This window comes from Corvus cornix, chromosome 2 (genome assembly GCF_000738735.6).
Source record: "Corvus cornix cornix isolate S_Up_H32 chromosome 2, ASM73873v5, whole genome shotgun sequence".
Classification (NCBI taxonomy): Eukaryota; Metazoa; Chordata; class Aves; order Passeriformes; family Corvidae; genus Corvus; species Corvus cornix.
In genome coordinates, this window is record NC_046333.1 from 88,958,186 (window position 1) to 88,983,721 (window position 25,536).

The 25,536-nt window shown below is 37.4% G+C and overlaps 1 protein-coding gene across 2 annotated transcripts in view; it reads right to left on the reverse strand.

The window, feature by feature from the left end:
• Nucleotides 1–2,897: 2,897 nt before the first annotated feature.
• Nucleotides 2,898–25,536, reverse strand: part of TERT (telomerase reverse transcriptase) — a 28,604-nt gene continuing 5,965 nt past the window's right edge. Inside the window, exons 3-16 of one of the 2 annotated variants that reach the window (XM_039550103.1) lie at nt 24,999–25,194; nt 20,566–20,755; nt 19,101–19,283; nt 17,645–17,806; nt 17,155–17,250; nt 15,190–15,275; nt 13,225–13,338; nt 11,545–11,616; nt 9,530–9,715; nt 8,220–8,346; nt 7,865–7,926; nt 6,000–6,124; nt 5,514–5,651; nt 2,898–3,464 (exon numbers count right to left, since the gene is read on the reverse strand). In XM_039550103.1, the coding sequence (XP_039406037.1) occupies nt 3,361–3,464; nt 5,514–5,651; nt 6,000–6,124; nt 7,865–7,926; nt 8,220–8,346; nt 9,530–9,715; nt 11,545–11,616; nt 13,225–13,338; nt 15,190–15,275; nt 17,155–17,250; nt 17,645–17,806; nt 19,101–19,283; nt 20,566–20,755; nt 24,999–25,194 (1,841 nt within the window). In that variant the 3' untranslated portion in view covers nt 2,898–3,360. The remainder of the gene's footprint in view (nt 3,465–5,513; nt 5,652–5,999; nt 6,125–7,864; nt 7,927–8,219; nt 8,347–9,529; nt 9,716–11,544; nt 11,617–13,224; nt 13,339–15,189; nt 15,276–17,154; nt 17,251–17,644; nt 17,807–19,100; nt 19,284–20,565; nt 20,756–24,998; nt 25,195–25,536) is intronic. The other variant, XM_039550104.1, reaches the window with a different exon arrangement.

Here is a 25,536-nt window from a genome sequence, read left to right on the forward strand (position 1 = left end):
AATTAAACTACATATAAAAGACTTTCAAGTCTATAAATCCATCCTTAGTCACTGTCATGGTATCCTGACTTGACTTTTGAGCCATCCTTTCCATTCACCAGAAGGGAGACATTATGGATCACTGGACATGCAGTTCAGCCCAGGACAGGACTCTGAGGGAGGACAATTTTCAGCTCCAGTAACTACAAATGATGGCAGGGAAACACAAGCTGAAGTTACTGTTTAGCTCAAGTGGGCATGTAGAAAATGTGTTGAGCAACTCTTGCATGAACACCGCTTTTCTGTTGTCAGTGCACCTCTGATGTGACCTCTACCAAAATTTCCATGCCAAAACTGTAGCCTTATTCCAATAAAATTAGTGCTACAATCTTCCCCTTCTTATTCATGAAGAATAAGATGATATCCTATACGTACATTTTTCTCCTGAACAGCATGACTGTGTTACTTGAGGGAGCATGTGTATGCAAACACGTAACTCAATGTGTTGAAGTCATACAGACTAAGTGCCTTCTCCTTCTGCTCACTCTTCTCCCAACCTTTTCTCTCCATATTCCATCAAATCTTCTTTGCTCTAATGTGCTGCAGTGAACTCATACCGTTCTGACAGACAAGACTTTCCTAGAATTGTCTAGGCTGCAGGAACCACCTGGGTTCTTTGGGGGTAAATCAGTAAAAGACACAAACAGTCATGGTGATGTTCAGCCTTAACCAGAATCCACAGCCCTAAGACAAGGAGATCAATTGCCTGTTAAAGGAAAAAGCCTCAGAAGGAGCATTGCAACAGCACCATAAATAAGGACACATCCAAATTATCATAATACAATAAACAGAAAACAGATGCAGAAAGAAAAGCACCTTCCTTTTGGAACACAGGCAGTTTCCTACATTGTGAAATTTGATACCTACCTCAGCTTGAGATTTCCAGTCCATATTTCGTTCCCAAAAGCACACAGTGGGGAGAGAAGGACGTGTTTGATGGATGCATCCAGATAGTATGAGCTCCCCTAGAGGGGCTTCTGTCAAATTCCTTCCTTACAGCTCTGTAGACACACTAAAAAACAATGTTCAGCCCCATTTCTCCCCCTGCCCATATAAACCCTCCAGCAAGATCAACTTCCTGAGTGGCTTGTAACACTTGCAGCACAGGTTGAGCGGGGAGTTACGTTCAGTGGTTTAGCTCTCAATCTCTCTCCTCACCTTCTCTTAAATACTGAGACCTTAACCTTCACCGCAACTCTCAAATCTTTTGCAATTTTCCCAGCTGTCCAATGATTGTTCGAAATCCACATTACAGATTCAGAATGCTCCTAAGGTAATTCATTTAGTATTTCTAGATTCAAGTTATTAACTCTACCCAAACGTTTCCTGTCAGCAGTTGCTGTTTAACACACTGCCTTGCTACCAATTAAGTAGAATCTGCTTTACCACCATAATGAATCACGCTATTTCTTTTAGAACAGTTCTGTGCAGAAATAGCTTTATGGAATATTTCTACTTTCCCAACATCATAAACATCTATTTTTACAGCAACAACTGTATGCTCTTGCCATGGTTCATCTATTCCTTACACAAATGCTCACAGTATTTTTTTCCAATTACCAAAAGCCACAGTAGCATCTCCAAGTTTCCAGTATAGACTGCCAGCTCTTCTTCAAATCCCCAACTTCTCCACTTGCTAAAACACATACCCAGTTTCAGCTTTACTTTCACTTGCCTCTTTGAGGGGAGCACATTTTAAATGAAACAGTTTTCTCTTGTGATTTCTACATTGTATTTGTATCTGTTTACAAGCAGCCTTCAAAAACAGCAGCTACTGGTTAAAATTGATAACTCAGCCAGTAATTGTTGGGAAAGGCAAACATCAGCTCAGAGAATTGCAAGCATTACACTATTCATTTTTATAAAATTACACCTTCAGCTGAGACCACATCACTAGATTATATTCCCACAGATAAAAATGGGCTTATATCCAAGCCATTAGTGAAGTTTACATTCCCTCTGTTCTTCATGTTGGAGCATCTTGCTGTCTCTTCCTGCCACAGGATCCCATACAATAAAGCTTTCTGCACTGCCAGGCCTCTCTCACGCAGCATTGTCCGCGACAGTGCTCCCTCATCCGGCATCACTGCAGACCACTGTGGGGCACGGGGGTGTTTAAACATTTGAGCTGCTGGCTGGGAAGCAACTGGGTTGTTCTTCATCTCTAGAATGAACAATTGTTCTGTGACTTTTTTAAAATGTATTCTATTTTAACAGTGCCACTTCACAGAAAGAAAAAAAACCCAAACCTGTATGACTGACTGTACATTTTGAACTGAGTTATGATGTTAATGGACAGATTGAAATACTGCAAATCAACTTCTAGGAGCTGTGCTACCATTCCCTGTGTGGTGGGGATTTGCCAGGGATGAGGCAACAACAACTTCTCTGGGCAACCTCTTCCAGCATCTCAACACCCTCACAGTAAAGAATTTCTTCCTTATATTGAATGTAAACCTACTATCACTTTAAAGCCATTCTCCCTTTTTCTCTCACTATATGTCCTTGATAAAATTTTCTTTTTACAGAGCCAAAGATATGCAAATAGAAAAGCAATATACTCGGTATATTATCTAATCAAGAATTTTTGTTTTGTAGATATAAATGCACCAGCATCATTCTGTACAACACTGTATTAAAAATATCACAAAGTAGTCAAAATAAATAAAACATGCACCAAACATAACCAGCTTGGACAGTGAAATTTTGGTGTATATTAGTTGTGACCTGCAAAGCATAAAATTTCTAGCCTGTGCATCTTGCCATGAAATGCATTTGCTCTGTGCAGGTAACTGTTTTTTGTGACATAACCCAGCATATTAAAGATTTCTATAAAATAAAGGCCTTGGAAACAAATACACGTTATTGCAACTAACAAGACAATTTATTATAAAATAGTCTGCAACACAGAGAAGTAAAACATAGCCCTTCAAGACAACCCACTGAAACAAGAAAGTAAATAATTTTGTACAGAACATAGTTTAATTATTCCTTCATCAAGAAGATGAGAATCATGGAACAAAACCAAGTAAATTACTTCAAACAACCTGTGAATTTACAGAAAAACCGCACCAACAAAATACCCAAACAAGACAGTATTAACAGAACTGTCTGCTCTTTTTATGTCCTGGCATGGTATCTGAGCAACAAACACGTAAAACTTCTGAGTGAACTTGCTGTAAAACTTCTGAGTGAACTTGCTGTAAAACTTCTGAGTGAACTTGCTTTTGGTCCACTCTACCAAAAGAAACTACAAAGAAAAGTCACCTACAGACAGAGGATTTATTTTCAAACCTGGGAAAATTATGAAATAAACCTCAGTCAGTCCAGGATAGCTTTGAAATCTTGACAAAGAGACGTGTCTGTCACTGCCTCCAGTAGTGCCACAGTATCCTCTGGAATCTTCCTGATCAGCTGCATCTTACCTACCAACATATCAGAAACAATTCACTACAACTGCAAATAACTATTAATTCTGGTTTAGGGAAAATGTTAATGAAGTAATGAAATCAATACTAACTAAAACCAACTAAAAAGTTGAAACACCTGGAATATGGGGATTAAAAAAACCTCTAATAAAATATGATACTATTCTTCCACCCTTAAATCAGGCTAACAAATAAAAAGGTTCAAAATTATAAGTGAAAATACTAACAAAGAAAATCAAGGAGCAAATTCCTCCTACTTTCTGTTCTTGCAGCATTTTTTTGTACAGATTTGAGAACTTCATTATATTTTGAAAAGTATAAGCCCATTTGTTCAACAACTTTACCCACCAAATAAGGCCTTCTATTAAATCATAGATACTTTGAAAGACTGAATGTCCCATCAACAGAATTACAGACAGTAAAAAGGACTTTTTAAAGATTAGGAAGAACATGTAAAATCCTAGCAACAGTTTAAGTCCGTCACTAAACAGAGTCGGCAAAATTGTCAATGGTGCAGAAAGCCAGAAGTGCTCAATAAACATTTGCCCTGTATTTGGAAAGGACACAGATGATTTATTTCTATCTGATCATGATAAGGAAAGACTCTTGCTCCTTTCCCCACTGGAAATAATAGGAGGGATGTTAAACAGTAACTGTGTTTTAAATACTTAACTCTGAAGAATGATGACAACTCATACTGACAAGCCCCTGATGTTGATATTGAATAGGTTTGGGAATAGTGGGAAGAACCCTCCTCCCCAAAACCTGAGCTTGATATTGATTCCCATGGAAAGTAATGGAAAGGCATGTGCAGGGACACGAGAAAAAACCATGTTTATATCAATTCCTGTCAACAACATGATCTTACAGAGGTAATAGGTTTTATGTAACCAATACAAACTCCAAAATGACAACAAAAAAATGCAGCTGTTAAGTCAACACAGGGGCTTTTACCAGCCTTGTTTATCTTTGTGCTACAGATTACTGTAGCATACAGAGATACTGAGCTAACTTCACAGGATCCCACCTGAAAGTCAGTGACTTCCCTGTCATGACTACTCTGACATCCACACATGCTACCTGATTTCCAGAAGACCAAACTTAAAATACAATGTTTAAAACTAGCTTTGATATCTCTACATAATGTTTAGGTCTGCAGTAACCCTCTCTACAAGATGATGTTCTGATTTCCCTCCAAAGCAGAACTGCTCTCTTTTTGGGGCACTGGACTCAGCGAAGCTATCAAAGGAAGCTTATGATACATTTCAAATCAAATAGGTGTTATTCTGGACTGAAACCCAAGAATTTCTTGGTCTTGTATAACAAAACTGCCTAAGCAGAGTGCCAATTACACAGTCAGCATCAAGAGTCTGGCCTTCACCACAGCTAAATTCATCAACAGGATTGGCTGCTTCAGGAAAACCTCTCACTGTCCACTTCTGATATCTTAAAACTGAAAATTCTATTATTTCTGTGGCTGGCCTGCAGGCAGACTGCACAACTGCTTAAGGAGAGAGCTCCCCAGGGGCGAGGGACATGGACAGCTTCTTTCACCGAACAGAAGTGTCAGAGACACACCAACACCACAACTCTACAACAGTACACCTGCAGCACAGCCAGTGCTTCTGTTTCCAAGTGACCCATGTGACACTTTTTTGGGTAAGAGTTTAAATTGTGGGAGGAGTTTATTTAGTTGCCTGTTAATCTACATTTTTAAAAATAGAATCTTGAGCATTTATATTTTATTTAGTTACACCTGCTGAGAATACTTACATGATTTCCCCAATCTTACTAAGCCTTCTGAACTGCACAAGCTTACTGTCAAGCATCAATTGTCCTGTGAGAAAAAGGCTCTAGAAAATGCAGTGCTGAGAAGCATTTTAATCTGCCTACTTATACTAAGTAAATTTGAATAAAATCAGAAAAGATGGTTAATGTACATCTGAGAACAATATTTTAGGATGAGAAAACCTTAAAAATACATTAGTTTCTAAGTTTTATTACAATTAACCACAGATAAAACTGTAAAAATAGCTGAATACTTACAGACTTTTAAGGGTGTAAGCAGACATTTGTAAACAGCTTTGTGATTTGACAGTTTGACAGTGAAGGCATGGTAGCAGAGCCATTCTGCTACCTGAATAGGGAATATGCCAGATACACCTTTGTTACCTTCAGCAATCCCTAGAGATAGAAAAGGAAAAATAATGTAACTGAAAATGACGAGCATTAAGAAGTATGTCTGATCTCTCCTCTCCTTCTACAAAATCACCCCAGGATTTTTTACTAGAAACCTGTGTAGTCAATGAAGTCTCATACAACAACAGAAAAACTAAAAACCAGTGCCTGAAACACAATCTTCAGAAAACTGAGTTTAAGAAGAAAAATGCACCATGATTCTTATCATGCACTTCTCAATATTCATTCCTGATCTTTATCCCAAAATTACACCATCAGACTGCACATTCAAGATTTGTTACTTGTCTAAAAAAACCCAAACCCACTACCTTCATTGCCATTAACATCCTATACCTGTATTTATTGTTTTCAGGATAGCATAGCAGCATGATGCAGTCTGAGAGATAATCCTTAGGAAGAAATGAGGATTTTTTCTAACTTGCTGGTTGAACGGAAGTTGGAGAACACAGGCATGGAACCTGTTCACAAAAACAGCCTATTTAATCAAAAGTCATTTGCAATTTTAAGTGAAACTATGACTACACAGCTTAGGGACTATACAACATTTAAAAGCACCCAACAGTCTTCAGCTGTATCAACACTGTCACTGCATGACACCTGTCCCATATATACACATTCCTGGAATGCCAGACACATATGATGTTTGTTTCTAAATTTTATGCTGAAAGAAGATCTTGAAGCCATCTGCTTTGGTAACAGAATTCTCTTCTGAGGACAGCAACTGTGTCATGTGCAGGGAAAATTAAACTACACATCATCACCAATTCCTTATAACAGACCATGCCACTAGAGAACAGCTACATGACAGAGTGTGAGAGGAAGAAAAAACAAAGCAAACCCCCCCAGTAAATTCTGTTCAGGTATGCAGGACAATAGACTTCCAAATTATTCCACAGACCAGGATACTCACTCCTTTGCCTATTTGGAAGCTAACTCTATAGAAATTATGTGTATCGTATGCTTCCTTACACCTGTTTGAAGATATTTTAAAACCACTGACTTTTTTTTTTACCTTCAGACTCAGGCATTATAATCCTGCTTATGCTGAATATAGCCAATTACAGTGTTGATTTTTAATTAACCCAGCACATTGCAATCTCTTTAAAAAACTGTGACATTTTCAATATTTAAAGGATAAACCTAACTACGATGCTGCATTGCAGGTTTTGGCTGAATTAACCTGACATGCAGTTATCATGGTGGACAGTATTTTAAGTAACATATAAAGGCCATTGTTAGAATGTGACCATAAAACCAAACAGAAGTAACTAAGTGATCATATCTATCAGAGAAAAATCTTAAATCACCCACAACACAAAAGTTTAAGAGCTGGACACATCAGTGCTGTACTACACAAACCAAATTACACTTCTTGGACTAAGAATACAGCTTGAATGTGAACAAAGATGAATTTAAGAATAAAACTAAAATGTCCCTTCCTAACAAGGGTGAGCACAGCAAAAGAGTAACATCTGATTTCCACAAAGAGTGAAGGACTTCTCCCACATTTTCTCTGTCAAAACAATAAAAACCCAATTACTTGCTGTGGCAAATCACTCAAAGTTTTCAATGTAAAGAGTTTAGTATTTTCATCCAACTTGCTTATCAGTTTTGATTTCTTTCCCTTATCTTTGTTCAAAACATTCACTTCCTCTGCTGATCAAGACCAGCTCACAAATGCCAAGATACTACCAGCTAAGGAGCAATTAAAATGTTATTGGCAATAACAAACTACAATTAACTTGGTGGAATGAAACCTCACTTTACCTAAAGTTACACTGGTCAAAGTTCTATATGATTTTAACAGATACAAAGTTCTAAATATAAACTGGCTAACATTTAACTGATCTAAATATAAAATGGTTAATAAGGCTTCTTGTCATACTCCTGAAGCAAAACAGACTGGTTATCTTGAGGTCGGCTGTCAAGACCAAGACACTGAAAATCCATTTGGTGAAGTATCCCTTAAACACACACATCAAATACATCCCTGTATCCTAAAACTAACAGTATTACTTAAGAACAGTGTTTAAACAAGAATAACTTGACCTACTACTGACATTTACTACTGCACACATCATACATACATAGATGCACACACTGCACACTTACGTGGCACACTTTTTTCTAGTTCATAGCTCCTCCATGTGTCAAGAAAGAGTAATGAAATACTGACACTTCAGATGACAGTGACCTACCTGTAAGCCTGGAGTAAAAATATCTTGTAGATGTTAATGAGAACTGTTCTAAGGCTGTTGATCTAGAATAGAACAGAAATAGAGCTATGAGAACATTTTAGTGTTATAATAGAATTTGTTGAAGATCTAAACAAAAAACATTTTACGCTAAACTTTAAAGATTTCTTTAATGCAACTAAGTTAATGTTGTGAAGGATCACCTCTGGAAGACTCCACATTTTATTTGATGTCAACATTTCCAGATTACGTGGATCTCCTCTCAAAATAAACTTTTTTATGTTAGAACTCAAAGCAGCTTTAATGTTCTTCATCACTAAATCACAATATTGCCAAACATCCATTTTCAGATTCCCACCTGTAAATCAAGAAATAAACTATGACATTTCAGTTTGAGGACGGCACTCAGTTTGTATTTCATGTTTTTCCCAGCTGTTCTACTTGAGTTGAAGGAAAGACTTGATCTGATAGAGGTACAGGTATAACTAGAAAAAAAAAAGTAAAAAAACATAGTTAAACTCCATGAGCTAATAGACTAAATGAAATTCTGTAAAGTAAGCCTCATTTAACCTCCCATGTTACAGACATTTCCTGCTAATCAATGAGCCAGCAGCTAAAAGATGACCATAATTACATTCAGTTGAAGGAGACTAGGCCCTGTGGCATTAAGGGTATTAGCTAAGGGCTAATAATTTTTCAGGGCTGAAAAATTCACCCTGCAAAAAAAAGCCAAATCAATAACCTTAAAAACAAACTAAATGTATTTCTTAATCACATGGTCTAGCCAGAACATTATTAATTACTCCAGTGACAATCATCTTATCTATGATCCATTCAATGAAGGAGCTTAGGCTTGAAGCCACCTAAGTTTCTGGAACACTGATTTTCCACCTACTTAAGTCAAGCTTATCAAAAGCAAAGCCTTGTAACAAACACTGTGGTGGACTTGGCAGTGCTGGGTTAATGGTTGGACTCGATTTTAAAGGTCTTTTCCAACATAAAAAATTCTATATTTTTTGATTAGTGTCTCCCAGACCAGGAGCTTATCAACATAAACTGGTTTTTTTAAGAAGTCAGCAAATAAATCTCTTTGGCTGTTGACTTTGATCCTTTGCTATAGGAAACCATGTCACAAAAATTCCTTTCCTAAAATGACCAAACTTTTCTGTTTAGGAAGACTACTGAAGAACTTTACCATACTATTGGTGGAAAACTTCCTCCTAATAAACACTTATTTAAGGGCTGTTTATACTAAAAATGGTCAATAATGCAGCAAATATTATCCTTGAGTTTAAACAGTTTTCTTTTCAATATTTAGCAAATGTCTAATGCTATCTCTAGTAGTCCATGTAAAGGGTCTACGGAACTTTTCAGTAGGATACTTTATCCTGTCCTGAGTTCTATGCCACTTCAGACTGTTTTGTGTAAATGATCAAGGTTGCTAGTTTAAAGAGAAGTTCTCTTCCCCACACATTCTTTCCCATCTGAAGTGTACAGAGGGAACACCTCTGATGTTGAAAGGATTGCTAGTCACTCTAGTCTATACCAAATTAATCCCCATCTTTTTGGCAGTTAATTCAACTACACCACTCCCAAGACACCCTTGTGCTTCTCCTACTATGTGTGAGATATTGTAACGCTGACACTGGAGTACACAGCTCTATTTACCTGGAGTAATCGCAGTAAACCTCAAGTGTTTTTACATCTAATAACAAACCACACCACGGGATCAAACGACAGTCTGGCAGCTGTTTAAATTTGGAACATCCTGGGATATCATCAACAGGAAAATTCACCACTGTCTTATTTGGGTTTATTAAAAGGCCGTACTCAGGAATACCTGTTGCTAGAGTCCTAAAACAGATATAAACAGTTAGGCTAAGCCCCCCCCCAGCAAAGCAGACAAAAACTGGTGCCATGCTGCAAGACAAGATCTTGAACACAAGAGCAGAAATCAAAGAATAAAGGGAACCACAGACAACTCTTTAGGTTAACGAACACAATTAGAAATGAAGAAATTGAAGACACAAGAGGTAAATAAACACAAATAAACTTGAGGATAATGGAGAAAAAATTTTACAGATTAATGCAAATTAAGCACATCAGCCATGCAACACTTGAAAGAAGCTGTATAAACCACACTCACAGAAACCTCTGAGATCAAAATCACTGGAAAAAGACAGATGACAAGTTATTGTTTTTGGAAGTAAATAAAACCAAGGAGAATCCATATAACAGGAACCTCATTTATCTGATGAGAAGTTTTGAAATTTGAGAGAAATATTTTCTCTAAGAATGTTTTCACTGCCAGAATGCCTGCTGATTACCTGCTACATACTGGATCAGCTGTGTCATGGACAGGCAGCAGTTTGTCTTACTTGGCAATGTACTTATGTTCAGGCTTCATCCTTTTAAAGAGAGGAAGAGGTAGGCTCTTCTTCTTGAGGAGTCATAGTCGTAATGCTGGTCCTCAAAACTAATTTACTGAGTCCCCTGGTTCTAATAGTACATTAGGAAAAACTGTTACTACTCCATTTGTGGCAGAGAGTTCACCGGATCTGTAAATAGTTCCGGAAATCTCTCACAGAAAAGGCTACTTCTCTACAGAAAATCAGCACAGCTGGTGCAGAAGTTGATGTACAACAAAGATGCAGACAACTTCAAAGGGCAAGAAGGACAATATCTGCACTGCTACTCAAGTGACATCGTGTTGAAAAGATATTACAGAGATTAATAGCTTGAGGCACTCACTGTTAGTTTGATTTATCATTTCCAGAACTGTAAACCCACAAATCCCTAGAAATTTCTTTCTGTTCTGACAAGGAAATGAGGACAAATGAAGTCTTCAAAATACACTATCCCCTATTTCACACAATTTATACTTCAAACTGTACTTAATTGATTGCTCCACCACATTTCAAGCTCACAACAGAGCTGCATCTTTCTGACTAACTGAAAAGCATGATGCAACTGACTACACTGCAGATGCTAAGCTTTTCTTCAAGACCTTCCTTTGGATCCTTTAAATTGACTTCGGCATCAGCAGAGCTCCCCTAAGACTGACTGTACACTCCTATCCGTGGTAAGGAGCCTCTTCTAGGATTCAATTTTTAAAGAAAAGGTAGTTCTGAAGCACAATAAAGAATTACTGTTTTAAAACTTCTGTGTGAACTGCATACTACCATGCTATTGGGATCTTCAGATACTTATCATGGAATGTTAGTGACCCGAAAATTCTTAGCAATATTGGATCAGACAAGAGCTGCATTCTTTCCCAGGGAACAGAAAGCAGCAGCATGAGTGCCCAATAAAAACATTTTGAGAATGTAAAGAAGACATCTTAAAAATTTGAGGGAAAATGGTTTTAAAAGACAACTGTCAGCTGCTTTGGTTAGCCCACAACACTAATTTTTGCTTGAAGCTCCACCAAGGTTAGTAGGTAGGTCCCTAACTTAATCTTAAGCAGGAATCGCCCATCATGTGAACTGCAACAGATCTTTAACTGGCTATCAAGACTGTAGCTTTAGGATTCTTCCCAAGCACAGGCTACTACCAAGGGCTCCAAAATAGTCCTTGATTGTTAACTCATAAAACAAATACACCTATGTGCATAAAGACAAAAAAGAGTTATGTAAAAGGTAATAATGCTTACTACTTTGAAGACTACATCTCTAATAGCCTACCTTAGAAAAGTTCTTGCCTTCATTAAATGTGGTGTAAGTAGCAAAAAATCATCAATGAGACGTATTAGGACTCTGTAATGAAAGAAGAAACCAACACTAGAGATTTTAATACGTAATCCTTTCAAAGTTTTTTCATACACTTCAGAGCAACAATGTGCCTGTTTTAATTCAAAAGTGGTAGAGGCCGATATGAACTCCAAATTGAGAGTCATGAAGAAATTCTCAGTTCTGCTTCTTTCCTAAACATAAATGAAAAAATTATATAAAATAAAAAAGCAATGATGATGGCTAGATGAAACACAAAGGAATTTACAACAGACAAACCATTCCACAGTGGCTTCCCTGGATACAGGGGTTTATACTTTTCCAAGGGAGAATTTGCAGTATCTTTCTCTACAAGACAAGGAAAAGAGGTGCCAGACCAGGTACACAAGTAGATTCTTGGTGGGCTCCAACTCCATCTTCATTTACCACATAATAACTTGTTTATGAAACCATAGCTTGAATGTAAAATGGAATACCATCTACCACTGTAAAGGCTGGAATTTTCTTTTCCAACAGAATTCAGACCCCAAGCATGCCCAGGTTTTTATGGTAAATCCTGCCTAGCAGATCACAGAGAAGCAGCTCTGGAGATGATGATGTACAGTCTCATCTTCAAAGCAAGAGTACTGCCATCACTATGACCAGATCAGCTGCACCTTGGCCCAGCCAAGTCAATAACCACCTTATTCTCCTGACTTAAAAGGACACATTAAATTGTCAAGATCATTCAACAGACACGCACTGAAGAGTGCGTTCTTCTGAACCAGTTTCATAATTTCAGTTTTGTGAACACCCCCCTTTGAAAGCAACAGACAGCTCACATCACTAGAGCATCTACCTGTGTGGGGTACTGCCATCCAGTTGTTTTTTCTTGCTTTGGAAAGAATTCACAGCAATGAAGGGAGATGTCTTAACACAAACAAGTTTCAGGGTCCAGCTCATGACTAAATACCCTAATCCAGGATTCAGTTGGGGATTTGTTCATACAAAGGTAAAAGGAAGTTCAAAATTTTTACACCTAACAAAGAGACAAAGGTTTTATCAGGCTAGCTTTCTGTCAAGCTCCTAAGGAGCAAGCACACGCGCTGGGCAGAAAGACTAAGAAGATTTACCAAAAGTCACACAGGACTTCAAACAAGAACCAACATTCCTCATAAAAAATCTGCTATAAAGATGTGACCTTGATAAAATGTTAAGATTTACCAATGGTGGATTTGAAAGCCCTCAGGCAGAAGCCTGGAGTATCAGGAAGTCTGTAATAAACATCTCATCTTGTCTGAGGTGAAAAGACCACAGATGATGCGGGAAAGAGCGAGGCAAAACCATAAACTTCTCAGAAGTACAAGAGCAGCTTGTCAGACTCTTTACAGCATCCCTAAATACAGGGATCTAAGAATAAATCTCCTACTAAAGACACAGGAAAGCTTCTCAGCATTTTCTTCCCGACCTTGTAACAGGGAAATTCTCCCAAAAAACCATCACAGTTTCACTGAAGCTGCAGAGATGTTTGTGTGCACCACACTCCTAATAGTTGGAAATCCTTGAAATTCAAAATTAAACATCACAGAAAATGACTAACACATATACTACACATTATGAATTATGGTAACAGAGCACAAAACAAAGCATCCCTACCCATCCTGCTGTATTCCACTGAGCAGTTTGTTTTCCATGTCTCCATAGAACAAGCTGCAAAGTAGGGTTGACAAAATGGAGCCCTGTGGAATTCCACAGCACTGTAAGTAGTACCTAGCAAAGAGTAAAAGAAAACAAAAAATCAAAACATGCAACAAGAGCACAACAGCTGTTAAATTTTCTTTTTTTTCCAAGTGTAACATAAGTTTCAATAAGAAATATGTTGTATGTTTGCCAGTTAGCCTTATTTAAATTTGCTTGTTCTAAGAATCTACATAGAGATCCAGAAGTTTTAACTTTAACAGTGAAAAAAAACCCCATTAATACACATATTCCTTTTGTATTAACAAACTCCAGGAGACAACTGATATTTGATGAATGAAATTTTATAACTAACTGCAAACCCCAAGGCCTCCTTCTGCTGCAGACACATCCTTCATTTAAGTTTTTTAATTCTTTATGTTACATCTTACGGTGACAGCTTCAAGAGAAGTGTTCTTGTACACTAAACAAACGGGAGAATTTTCTATGCTGGCAGAAACCAAATTGGTATGGCTTGAAAAATCCAAGGGAATGATTTTCACAACACTTCTTTGAAGCAGTGAGATACTACAACGTCCATTTCACATTATTCCATTAATGACTTGGCGAAGCTGAAGAGAATTAATTTAGACCACATACTACTTTTGAGCACTGATTGTACTTTCATTTTGAGTCATCTGAAAATTTTCCTTGCAGTAATTTTATTTTCTTACAGACTTTTGATAAACATATCAAATGGTATTAAAAGATTTCTTATAGGCCCTCAGCTCAACAATCAGCATTTTTCTCAAAACATCACATTAGCATTGACTAATTGTGATTTTTTCTTTGAGAAAAAGAGTCTATTTACTTACTAAACTTACATGGGTTTTTTCTGACAAACGAGAACAAGCTACTTAAAAGGGCTAACAGAACAAACAGCATTTTTCAGTCAAGTTGTGACAGAATTTAAATGTATGAAGCTGGTTTTGTCAGTGTGTGCTTCCTTGGAAACCATTAAAATTCCATGAAACATACTCACGTTGGTTAGTCATTATTAAAGTATGCTACAAGAGCAGTCTTATAATCCTGCCAAAGGGAGCATAAGCACCAAAACTAGAAAAAACTATAAACACTCTTCTATGTGACTCCTTGAAGCTTTTCTCACTCTCCCTCAGTCCTGTGAGATTCTAAAACAAGTTTTCTAAAACAAAGGTATTTTTTCCAGAGCAAGAAGCTATTAATTCTAAGATACATCACTCTGAATTTACAAATATAGATCATGTAAGTACTTCCTTTTTCAGACATGGTACACATTTGCCACCTAGAGGCAAAATACAAATACCAAGCCAGTATCTCTACCAACACAAGAAGAAACCTGCACTACCACCTTCTGTAACATCTGATTCTTAATTTTGGAGTTGCCAATAATTTTAATTCCTGTTGCTACTGCCTTTTATTTTTATTGCAACTTGCCAAATAGCAAAACCATGCAGAAAAGGTTTAATTTTGCACTACAGAGAAATGATTAACAAGGCTTTTGCATGATTACTTGGATGTTACCCTTGCTTTTGCTCACACTATGGATCCCACCATTTTAAAGTACTTTCCTTTTGAATTACACTTGCAGTTTTAAATGAAGGTTATTCCATATTCTATGGAATAATAAATTATGAAGGTTATTCCATATTCTATGGAATAATGCATTGTGTATAGTTAACATCATCCAGGTAGGAAAGAGAAATTTTATTCAATATAAATTTGTTTCTAAACTCATCATGCTTTTTTGGAGCTTAAACTGATATGCAAATTTCAAATTAACATGAAATAGAAATCTTTAAAAGACAGCTACCAAAAGTCCATAGAGTCAATTAAAGGTATCCTCTTAACAGAAAACAAACAAACCAAACATGCTATACAAAGAATAACTAGTTTCTTTTTTACCTGTTCCCAATCTCCAGGATGCTGTTATGTATCATTTGAAGGAAAAAATTAAACAGGCTGGAACTTGTCTCATTGAAAGTTAAGCTCTAAAAATGTGACAAAACATTTGAAATGAAATGAAAATGAAATGAAATGAAAAACACACTACAACTTTGAAGACACACAGAAATCTTTAAAAAAGTGGACTGTAGCAGCTCAAACCCCGAAGTAAGTGAAAAGATAAATCCTAAACCAAAAATGTGAACACACATACTAAAAAGCTGCTCACATCCAACAAGTTAATTTTTTGTTGGATGTTGGGTTTTTTTTGTTTCGTGTTAGGAGAAATCAAACATAACATCTAAACACACTTTTTAAAGTGCTGGCATAATATACTGGATTATTACAATGTATAAGACCTCTGCTCCTTTGGCCATTTTCTATCCTGTAGGACAATTTCTGTATGTCATGGTCTGTACAGTTCCCCAAGTTGAGATACACTTACTTGCCCATTCTGCTGCAAAACACACACTTTGCCAGGTATTACCAACACTTCCATGCATGACTGTACACCCAATATTTATGGAACATTTTGTTAAAAACTGTTTGATAAAAAAATCCATTTACAACAATTTAAATAACTTTAACAATGACTTCATTCAAATTAAAATAAAATTACTTATTACTTGCATAGATTAGGCAGCAGACAAATGCACCCAACTTTTGATAGAGCCAACTTTTGATTGCTTGCATTGAAAAGGTAACGTGATGTACCTGTGGTACAGACACCCAGCCTGACACAACACTTTTCTCAAAATACTCTATTCTTTGAAAATAACAACACACAAATTGTTTTCAAATGGAAAATAGTTTTAAATAGAAGGCTGTTGCTCATGCAATATCTAGCACAGTGTTCTAAATCAGTTCGAAAAAATGTGCAAAATGTACTTTTACATGAGATGTCCAGCTAGTTTCCTTTTTCATTAGACTTTCTTATTTTTGTAGGATATTGGAACTGTACACCAGGCACACCATATATTCTACTCCTATGTCCACAGATACACAAGATCATTTTACTTGTATGTTAGAAATCACCTTTTGTCAACCCTGTCATTTTCCACTGCCAGGTTTAGAAAAGAAAAATTTAAAGAGGAATTATTAGCCTGAAAGAACATACCTGTCTGCTCATTTGATGCTCAGGAGATGCTGTAGGTTGTTATTATGGAACCCCATGATTCCATAATAGAAAAAGACTGAGCATATCAGCTACATCTATGCCTTTGTCATGCTCCTTGCACAGAAGGAAGTCTTGAGAACAAACACTTGAATCACAAGAATTAAAACAGAAGCATGCCTTCTTCTCACAACAAAGCATCAGTCAGTAAATTTAAAATACATGTAATTTTTGTATTTTAATTCAAATTTTAATTCACTGAAAGCAAGAAATCTCTTTAAACAAAAACTTTAAGAGTTGATCTTGTTTGTGTTGCACTTAACTCCCCTAAAGAAGAGTTCATTTTCATCAACCTTGACAGGTAATCCTTAAAATAAGTCAAGATGCCACATCCTTAGCTACTTAGCGTATAATACATTTTGCTCATTCTTACTTCTGTAGGTTTTGGAGATAGCAAGTGCTGAAGCCCTTCTTTAATAGACAGTTAATTTCTCACTTGAGAACTGTTGCGAGAAACAATGAAATTAGAAAAGGGAAAGAAAACACTGGTTAAAACAAGAGTTTGAGACAATAATGAGAATCTGGGACAAGTCTCAGACTTTTTGCCAGATGTCCTGCCTGGTGCACTCCTCCCACTGAACACTGACAGCCTGTTACAAACACCAAAGAGGAGTTGACAGAAGTCTTTCTAGAGAAGGTGCTGGGTAACTAGACAAGAGAATGTAACCACATAACATGTACAAACCAATAAAAATCCCAATCTTCCTCTAATTCTTTCTTTTTCAGTTGAAAAGAAGCCTCACAAAACTTACCTGTTCAACTACTATTGCATTTTGCAATGAGGCATTCTCCTGAAGCTGGGACACAAACTGCTTCATGTCTGGCATAAAGTCCTTGAAAGTAGAAACCTGTGTAATTGTTTAAATTGTAAAGAAATAAATGATGAAAGCAGTGGAAAATTCAGTAACTGACTTCTTTTATTCAGTGGAGATCAAAGGACTAGCCTTATTCTGTTATTTTAATCCAACAATTAATCTACTGTTAAAATGAAATGTCTCACTCACAAATCTCTATTTCCATGACACATTTATCTCTGTTTTTACTAATTGTGAGTAAAAACTTTAAAAGGTGTGGGCGAAAAAGAAACTTTTCTACCTCTGGAAAATATCTAACAGTAGTAAAAAAGGGTTTATTAAGTACTTAACCAATTCAAATTGTGAGTAAAGAAAGCTATAAAGGAAGACTTTTCCTGGGACCAAAGTAAGTTTATAACAGCAAACAGAAGAAATCAGGAAGTCATACATGTCTCCTATAGAGCCTCTTGGCTTTTCCACTTGGGGTAATCATAATCACAGCATAGCGCCGTATGCAGTACACAGTTCTCTTCTCAGGCTTCAGGACCCGCGAAATCACTTCCACAAGTTTCTTGTGAGGAATGGCATCATAAGCCTTGGACACATCAGCCTGAAATAGAAGAAATATCTTCCACTACATATTCAGCAATACTGTTGTGAACATTGTGGTAGTATAAAAAAAGTATTGCTGTAGTACATAAGCAAGGCTGAAGGATAGATCACATGGGAGTAAAATTATTGCATCACTTAGGCCAAATTTGTGACAAAATAAAAACTCGCCACTTACCTGAAAAATCTTCCCCCACTCATCAAGTATTCCCTTAGAAGGGATATGCAAATCATCAGTTTTAGCACAATTCTTGTTATTAACAGAAGATTATACCATATGCAACCCTAAATCTAATACTGAACCTAAGTTAATAGCTGATATTTTTATGTTTAAATATTATAAGAAACTTTCCTCACCATATGGCCATGGAAAGGACATCTTAGACTTTTGGAAAGCTGCAAACCTACATATTTTACCTTTCCCAAGCCTCATATTGGAAACCTACCTCTGCTTTTACTTGTCATAGTCAAAACTGAAAAATTCCTGTAGAAGCAACAATCTTAGGGTTATTATACACAAATTATGTCAATGACATTACCCTTTGGCTTGAAAGATAACAAGACAAAATTACGAAAGTTATTTCAGGGCAGGATGACAAGCGACATATGAGAGATGAGAAAGGAACCCCCCTATAATATACATAAATCTGTGTAATTTACATATTTCTGTATACATTGCCCCAGTTCAAAGCTATGAACTGAAATCAAACAAAATGTTGTCTGCTAGACAGAACTGACAAAAGTGTGAAGAACAAACTCCTTCAAATAGTGGGTTACAACAAGCACTGATTTTTTCAAAGTGGGAGAAGAAACTTATTGGAAAGACACCAACTAGAAGTCATGTGTTCATTTTCAACAGAAACTAATGACACTGAGATAGAAAAGACCAATTTTTTAAGAGACAGTGAATTTATTCAAATGCACATAGGATGTTTTTTCTGGTTTTCATATGGCTCAAAAGCCTACCTGAGCTTGTATCTTTCTCCCACTTTGATACCCAGCTAAATGTAACTGCAAAAAATTCAGCACATGTATAGAAGTGAGAGCTCCTACATGACAAAAAAGTGGACAGAAAAACACCCAAGTAAAGGAAGCTCTACTGCAGCGACACCCATCCACAAAAAGCAATCAGCCACCCCCATCAAAAAACTAACCAGAGTCTGTTAGGTATGCACAAAATTTTATTTAGAAAAAGAAATAATTATGCAGTCAGGTCACAGCTAATACAGTTATAAAAGTATCTGCACAAGCTGGTTTTGAAAAGCTAGTTTAAATATCTAATTAAAAATACATACCTTTACACAGTAGAAAGGAGGAATTTCACCACCAGATTCAAGAACCTTTGTAACAAACTGCTTCCATGTCTTGTAGATATCATCTTTCCCAAACACTGAAGAGCCCATAAAACTGGCGTTTATAGTCCGTTCATAATTTAACACACTAAACAGATTTTTCAGTTGAGTGTTGTAATGATTCATCTAAAGAGACCAAAGAAAATCACCTTAAACTATGTTGAAACACATTAAATTCTGTGCAATGCAAAGATAACAAATTTACATGAAGTTTGAGATTAAATTTATGTATCTACTATATTATTTTGTTCAACTGAGGCTTTCAGAAAGCCTGAATATCACTGCAGTAACTACTTCAAAGTGACAAAACAGTCTCAGAGATTTTTATTTTGGTACAGTTACATCCTATGGAAAATGCTTTTGTTCCTATACTTGACTCTTGGAAATCAAGGTGTAATAGTTAGTGATAAATAGATAAATGCCAGAAAATAAAACCACCATTGATCTGAAAAAAACTTCTTAAATATCATTCATTCTCTCTGCTGGAGATAATGACAGCAACAAGAATAGCAAACAGAAGGTGTGCTCTGAGACTTTATGCTAACTCCAGCTGCACCATCAGCTGGGCCTCTGGAGGTACTTTATCCAAGTAATTGAGCTAAGATTTAACTCAGCTGTGGGGATAGTCAAGCACATCAGAGCAGCACTGAAGTCGTGCAGGTTGATTAGCTCTGTAAACACCATAATATGGAATATTATGTGCTTTTAGCTGATGCTCTTTATATCTGGTCTGCGATCACATAGCGTGAACAGAAAGTGCTATGAAGCTGTTGACACCTCACCCACCTGGGGAATATTCAATCTTGTGAATGAGACCCAGCCTTAAGGAAAAGCAATTTATGCAGCCATGCAAGATGGTGAAACTGGGCTGCCACTATGTCTTCCAGTTAACTGCCCTGTTAAATAGATTATTCTGTGCACTGAGTGTTCTGTCTCTGTTCCCATACTGCAGTTACTCTCAGCTTCCTTCCTGTCTCTCTACCATGCTTGCTCCAGCTTCCTTGCCCTTCCTTAGGCCCTCTTCTGTAACACACCCAGCTCACCACTGTTCACTGGCTCCACAGACAGTTTCACAGATCAACATGCACCCATCAGTATTCAGGCAAATCCCAACAGGCCAGACTCATCCATACCAAGAAAACGGGATTACCTTACAAGTTGCATCATTCTATTGGGCTCATTTCCTAAAGACAGGTTTGCAAACAGAAGTTGGTGATTCTGGAACTGGAGGCTTGTAGTAATTAAGCATTGGAAAGGGAGAAGCTAAGCTGCAACAGACCCATTCAGCCATTCTGATTAGAATGTTACAGTGCACCATGTTAAAACTAGTTTTGCGTAACAAAAGTCCTTACTCCATTTATTAGTTACCAACATCAAATGCACATAAAACAATGAAGAAAATAAAAACCTTCTTTTCTCTGCTTTCCCTGCTGAGTGCTTGTGGTTCGACAACACCGCTCACTTTTACTATGGGTCTCAACCCATTTGGTTTGGGAATAAACCGGAGCTTTGATGCCACAGGAACAAATTTTTTTTGACGGATAGTTTCAATCTCCTCTGAAGACAGAGGCCGTAGCTGTACTTTGACAAAATGGTTTCTAAAATACAAATACACACTTAGTGTAAGCAACAGGAAAGGCAGAAAACAAAACATTCAATGTCTTTATGATAACTAAAGCCAAACATTTTTCTAAGACAATACAAATACTAACCTCTGCAGAAACTGACATGAAATTCTGAATTTCAGAACAGTATCACAGTATCTTAATGACAATGTAATACAGTAAGAGACCACACATTTCTGCTCAATGCAAATAAAAACCCCTTTTAACAAATTAAAATTTAAGCACAAATTAGTGGAATACATATGAAAATTTTGACATATGTTTTATGCAAGAAACGGGAAGTTGGATATTGCTCATGGTTTCAGAAGTTTGAAAGACATTAACAAAGTTGAAAAGAACCTTCTGAAAACTATTCTAAGAGAGCTCCTGGGAAGGACTTACAAAGAGTAATGGGCTGTTCTACTCCCAACAATTAGGAGATCTACCACTTACTAGGAGTTACAGCTAACTAAGGTGCTAGGATACACAGACAACATAAGGGCTTTAGGTATCCAGGGCTTTGATGAGCAGCTGTCAGTTGAAATGAACAGCAGAAAATAACGAAGAACGTTAAAGGCGCTTAAGTCACAGGTTCTGAGCTTCCCAAGTTCACCTTAACGGGAAATGTGTTTTCCTCCCAGATCCCCCCTCAGGATTTACAGTTCTATGCAGCTTCATCAAAATCAATACTTTTCCATACAATGAATCAGGAAATGGTGGTGGAGAAAAAGCCCTTGTTTCTACTTAAGATGCAATGTTAAAGTACCCTACCTGCAACATAAAAGACCTGGATCAATCTCCTGCACTGCTTGTATTGTTCAGACAGACAAAATGTGCCCTACAGACTAGTGGTTATGATATTACCCTGGGAAGTAGGTGAGGCAATTTCCAAGTCCTCACAAAAGACGGGACATCAATCTAAATTTGCATGAAGACTTTTTACAACCCACATAATCCAGCAGGCTGGTTTAGCAAAAGGAGGCTACACTATTACAAAAGGCAGTGGGTGAACGGTGGAAACCTGGTAAAGATGCTCTAAGAGACACCTGAGAAGCCAAGAATGCAGGTAAGAGAGGCACACAAACACTTCTCTTTTGTATGCCTATACAACTCAAATACAAGCTCATGATCCAGCTGCTTGGGACTCCGGGTCTGAGGGATACAGTGCATGATACCTAGAAGGGACAGTAGCATGCAGGGCCAGGGAGTTGAGGTAATGAAAAAGTTTTGAGCATTTATATTCAAAATTTGAAATTAAATTCCTGGTACAGATGCTGCCCAAAGGAAAGCAGAAATGACTGCTTTTCCACAGTGAGGGATAACTATTATTTATAGAATTAATTCCTTGCTGAACACATAAAACATCATCTACTATACTATTAGGCAAATAACCAAGACAAAACAAGTAACTCCAGTTCAACAGAAACAATTTAGGGATCAAATCTCCATCTCTTTACAGCTCACATTCAAGACTGGAGGGAAAAAAACCCCAATGAACCTCTACCCTTATTTTAAAAAATATTATTTCCTTTGAAAGTGAAGTCAAAGGCCCGTTACTGGCAGATCTTCACTCCTACCTCTGGCCAGCTGTGGAACTGGATGCCATTGTGCCTACAGCAACATTCATTGCTTATGTCGTGGCATTTATGGCAGTGCTAATGATTTTGAATGTGTGCTAATCTAGCAGCCACTGAACCGTGCTGCCCTCACTGGCACCCACATTGCTGTTAAGCACTGCAACTTGAAGGAACTTGACTAGATGGTCCTGCTGTCTTTTGACATCTCACCTCCATCTGATGGGAGAGATTCAGAATTTCTGCAGCATTTTTAATCTTCAGCAGCCACTGTGTGTGGCAAGGGCATGAGCCTTAAGAAAATAGGTGCTGTCACCACAACATCGGGTTCATTATTTTTGAAACACAACTTTACATTCTGCAGGCTATGTAACTTGAAGTAACTGTAGCATAAAATATTTTTCTTAGTAATCCTGCTTTTAATTTGGGGAATGAAGTTTGATATAGCTTCAAAAATGAATACAAAGTTGTCTGTGTACAATGACAGCACACTCTGACCTCCACCAATACAGCAAGGCTAATATACAGAACCAAGGCCCCTCACAGAACCGTGCTCCATATCCTTGAGTGGGATTCTGCCCAGGATGATCTACTCATAACGACAGTCCTTCAAGATGAGGATTTACTCCCAAATGACAGTGCAGTCAATGCAAAGGCAAGCTCACAAGTAAGGTCCAGGTCCACTAAATCCAGCCTGTTCCATCCATTCTCTTCCTCCAAAGGAGGATGCAGAAGAACTCAACAGGAATCAGTGGCTACCAATGCCTTCCCGTGAACCAGCTCAGAGCAACTGCCTTGAGCAGCTCCAGCTGAGGAGAACCTGAACCACAAAACAGCCATGAGGGCAACAACAGAGGTCCGCAGATACTCTTCCTCCAGCGAAGATGGAAGCAGCTCGATAGCCTTTGGCACTGATTCACCAGCAGTGCACGGAAACACCAGCTGGTTAAGAGCAGTGTCTGAACAGGCTCAAAATGGCCAAGGCAGCCCTAAACACCTGTACCCCCGTAACTGTAAACCCCAATTTCTCTCCTCCCATGTGAAGTTGGCAGCTGGCCACCTGCATGAATGCAGGAAGCTGGACTCGTGGCTTCACGAGTACACATCACACTTGAAAAAGCAGTGCTGAAAGCCCTGTCAGTGAAGCTTAACTGCAGCTGCTGGGATCAGACTAGAAGTTCTTACAAACTAGGACTCCCGCAGCCAAGAGCAAACATCCTGTTCTTAGAACACGCCTTTGACAAGCATGCAGCAGCACTTCTTTGGGATGTTTCTCCAGCTTCCAATACCCTGCATCTTAGGGACCTTCCAAGCCAAAGATGAGAAGGGGCTTCCTGCCAGGTGAGGAAATCAGAAGAAATGAGACTCTAGATTAGGGTCTCTTGAGTTCAAAGCACCTTATCCTTACACATTGGGCTTTTCTGGGAAACTGGGAAAAGGGACAAAAGAGCTAAATCCCAAGTTGTTTTCCTTTAATCACAAACCCCACTAAAAATCTATTATTTACTACTTCTATTATTATTTTTATTATAGCTCTAGTATGTAAATGTCAGTACTTGATCATATTTTGTGCCAAAAAATAGTCTTTAAGTACATTAAAACTCCATAAAACACTAATTGCAACACTACAGCTGTTAGTTTGAAGACAAGACAAACAGAATGTGTGGGACTGAAAATTACATTCTATCACTACTATTTAAAGTGCATATTCTGTGCTACAACTGCAAACAACATCAAGACTCCGTTAAGTGCAAACACAAATGCAAAGAATGGCATTGGAGAAATCAATGCTGAAATCAGGGAGTGACGGGGCAGGAGGGGAAAAAAATCACACGTAACATTGTGGACCAAGAGATCACTGCAAAAGCAAAAGGTTTACCATATAAAATAGCCACTAAAACACAAGACAAAGTATGCTAATTTTTCACAGTTCCAAAGCTCTCTCAGACACCAGCAATTTATAATGAAAATCTGAAAGATGTGAACTAGGGAGATGGGTGCACAACACTGTTCATTAAAATTGCCTTTCCTATTTTAACACTTAATTGCTTGAAATTTAATCTTAAATAATGCCCTAACTTAAATACATGCATGCATTTTTAGGACCAAAAAACCAGCATGGAATTCCAGCTGTACTACAAAAGGAGCTGCAGCTTCTAAATCCCTTAACCTTGAAAAAAAAAAACCCTAAAGTCACTAGGCTACTGCCTGATTTTTATGAACAGAGTATTACAGAATTTCAGCAGAGCCTTGGTTTTGGTTTTGTTGTTTCTAAATTAAAGTAGCTGAAGCAAATTGAGTATTTTTAAAATGAACTTTCACAAGGTTACCTTGGGATTCTACCACTATGCTTTACTCATTGTTAAAAGGTGTAAAATACAGACTTATCAAAACAAAATCCTCTTCATAACGGATTTTGTTATTGCAAAGATGTCTCTTCTAATAAAGAAGTCTAAATTTGAATCAGTTTTCTCACACAAAATATTTCTGAAATTACAAACTGTGTATGCTACGGTCACAGGCTGAATTTTCCTTTGGGAAATGAGGCAAACAAAAGGAGGATAAATGGGCAATAAATCAAAGCAGAAATGTAACTTTACACTACAAAACACATGATTTCTACATATCTATCCATTAATACTTAATTAGTTTTCTAGTATTACCTAATTCCAATGTTCTGTAACTTGCCCCAAATAAGCTTTCGGTAGTAGAAGAGCATGTTTTTCTGGAACATGGTCTCGGTGATATAGAAAAATGATCTGAGTAACTCAACAACATAGGTATCCATCAGCCAGTATAGGAATTTGGCCAAAAGTTCTTCACGGAAACAATGTTCATCGGCAGGAACAAAGTGACCACCTTCAATAAACAATTCAAAGGTAGTTATAGTAACTATCAACCCTTAGTATGAGTAAAGAAACAGAACACACAAACAAGAAACGTGCACAACATTCTTGCCTTAGCTTGAGGTCATGAGAAAGAAAAACGGTAAGTACAAGCAAATTACACAGATTTGCCACTCCAAATTTTCAGGACATTAAATAATGCAACTGACCCAAGCTTAAAGCACAAATACAGGAACTAACCTGCAGTAACAAATTGACATAGAGGATACAAATACACACCATAGTAGACCAAAGACTTACTTTCTTCCCTCAGCATTGATTGTGCAAGATCTTTAATGCACCACGGCAAGATTGT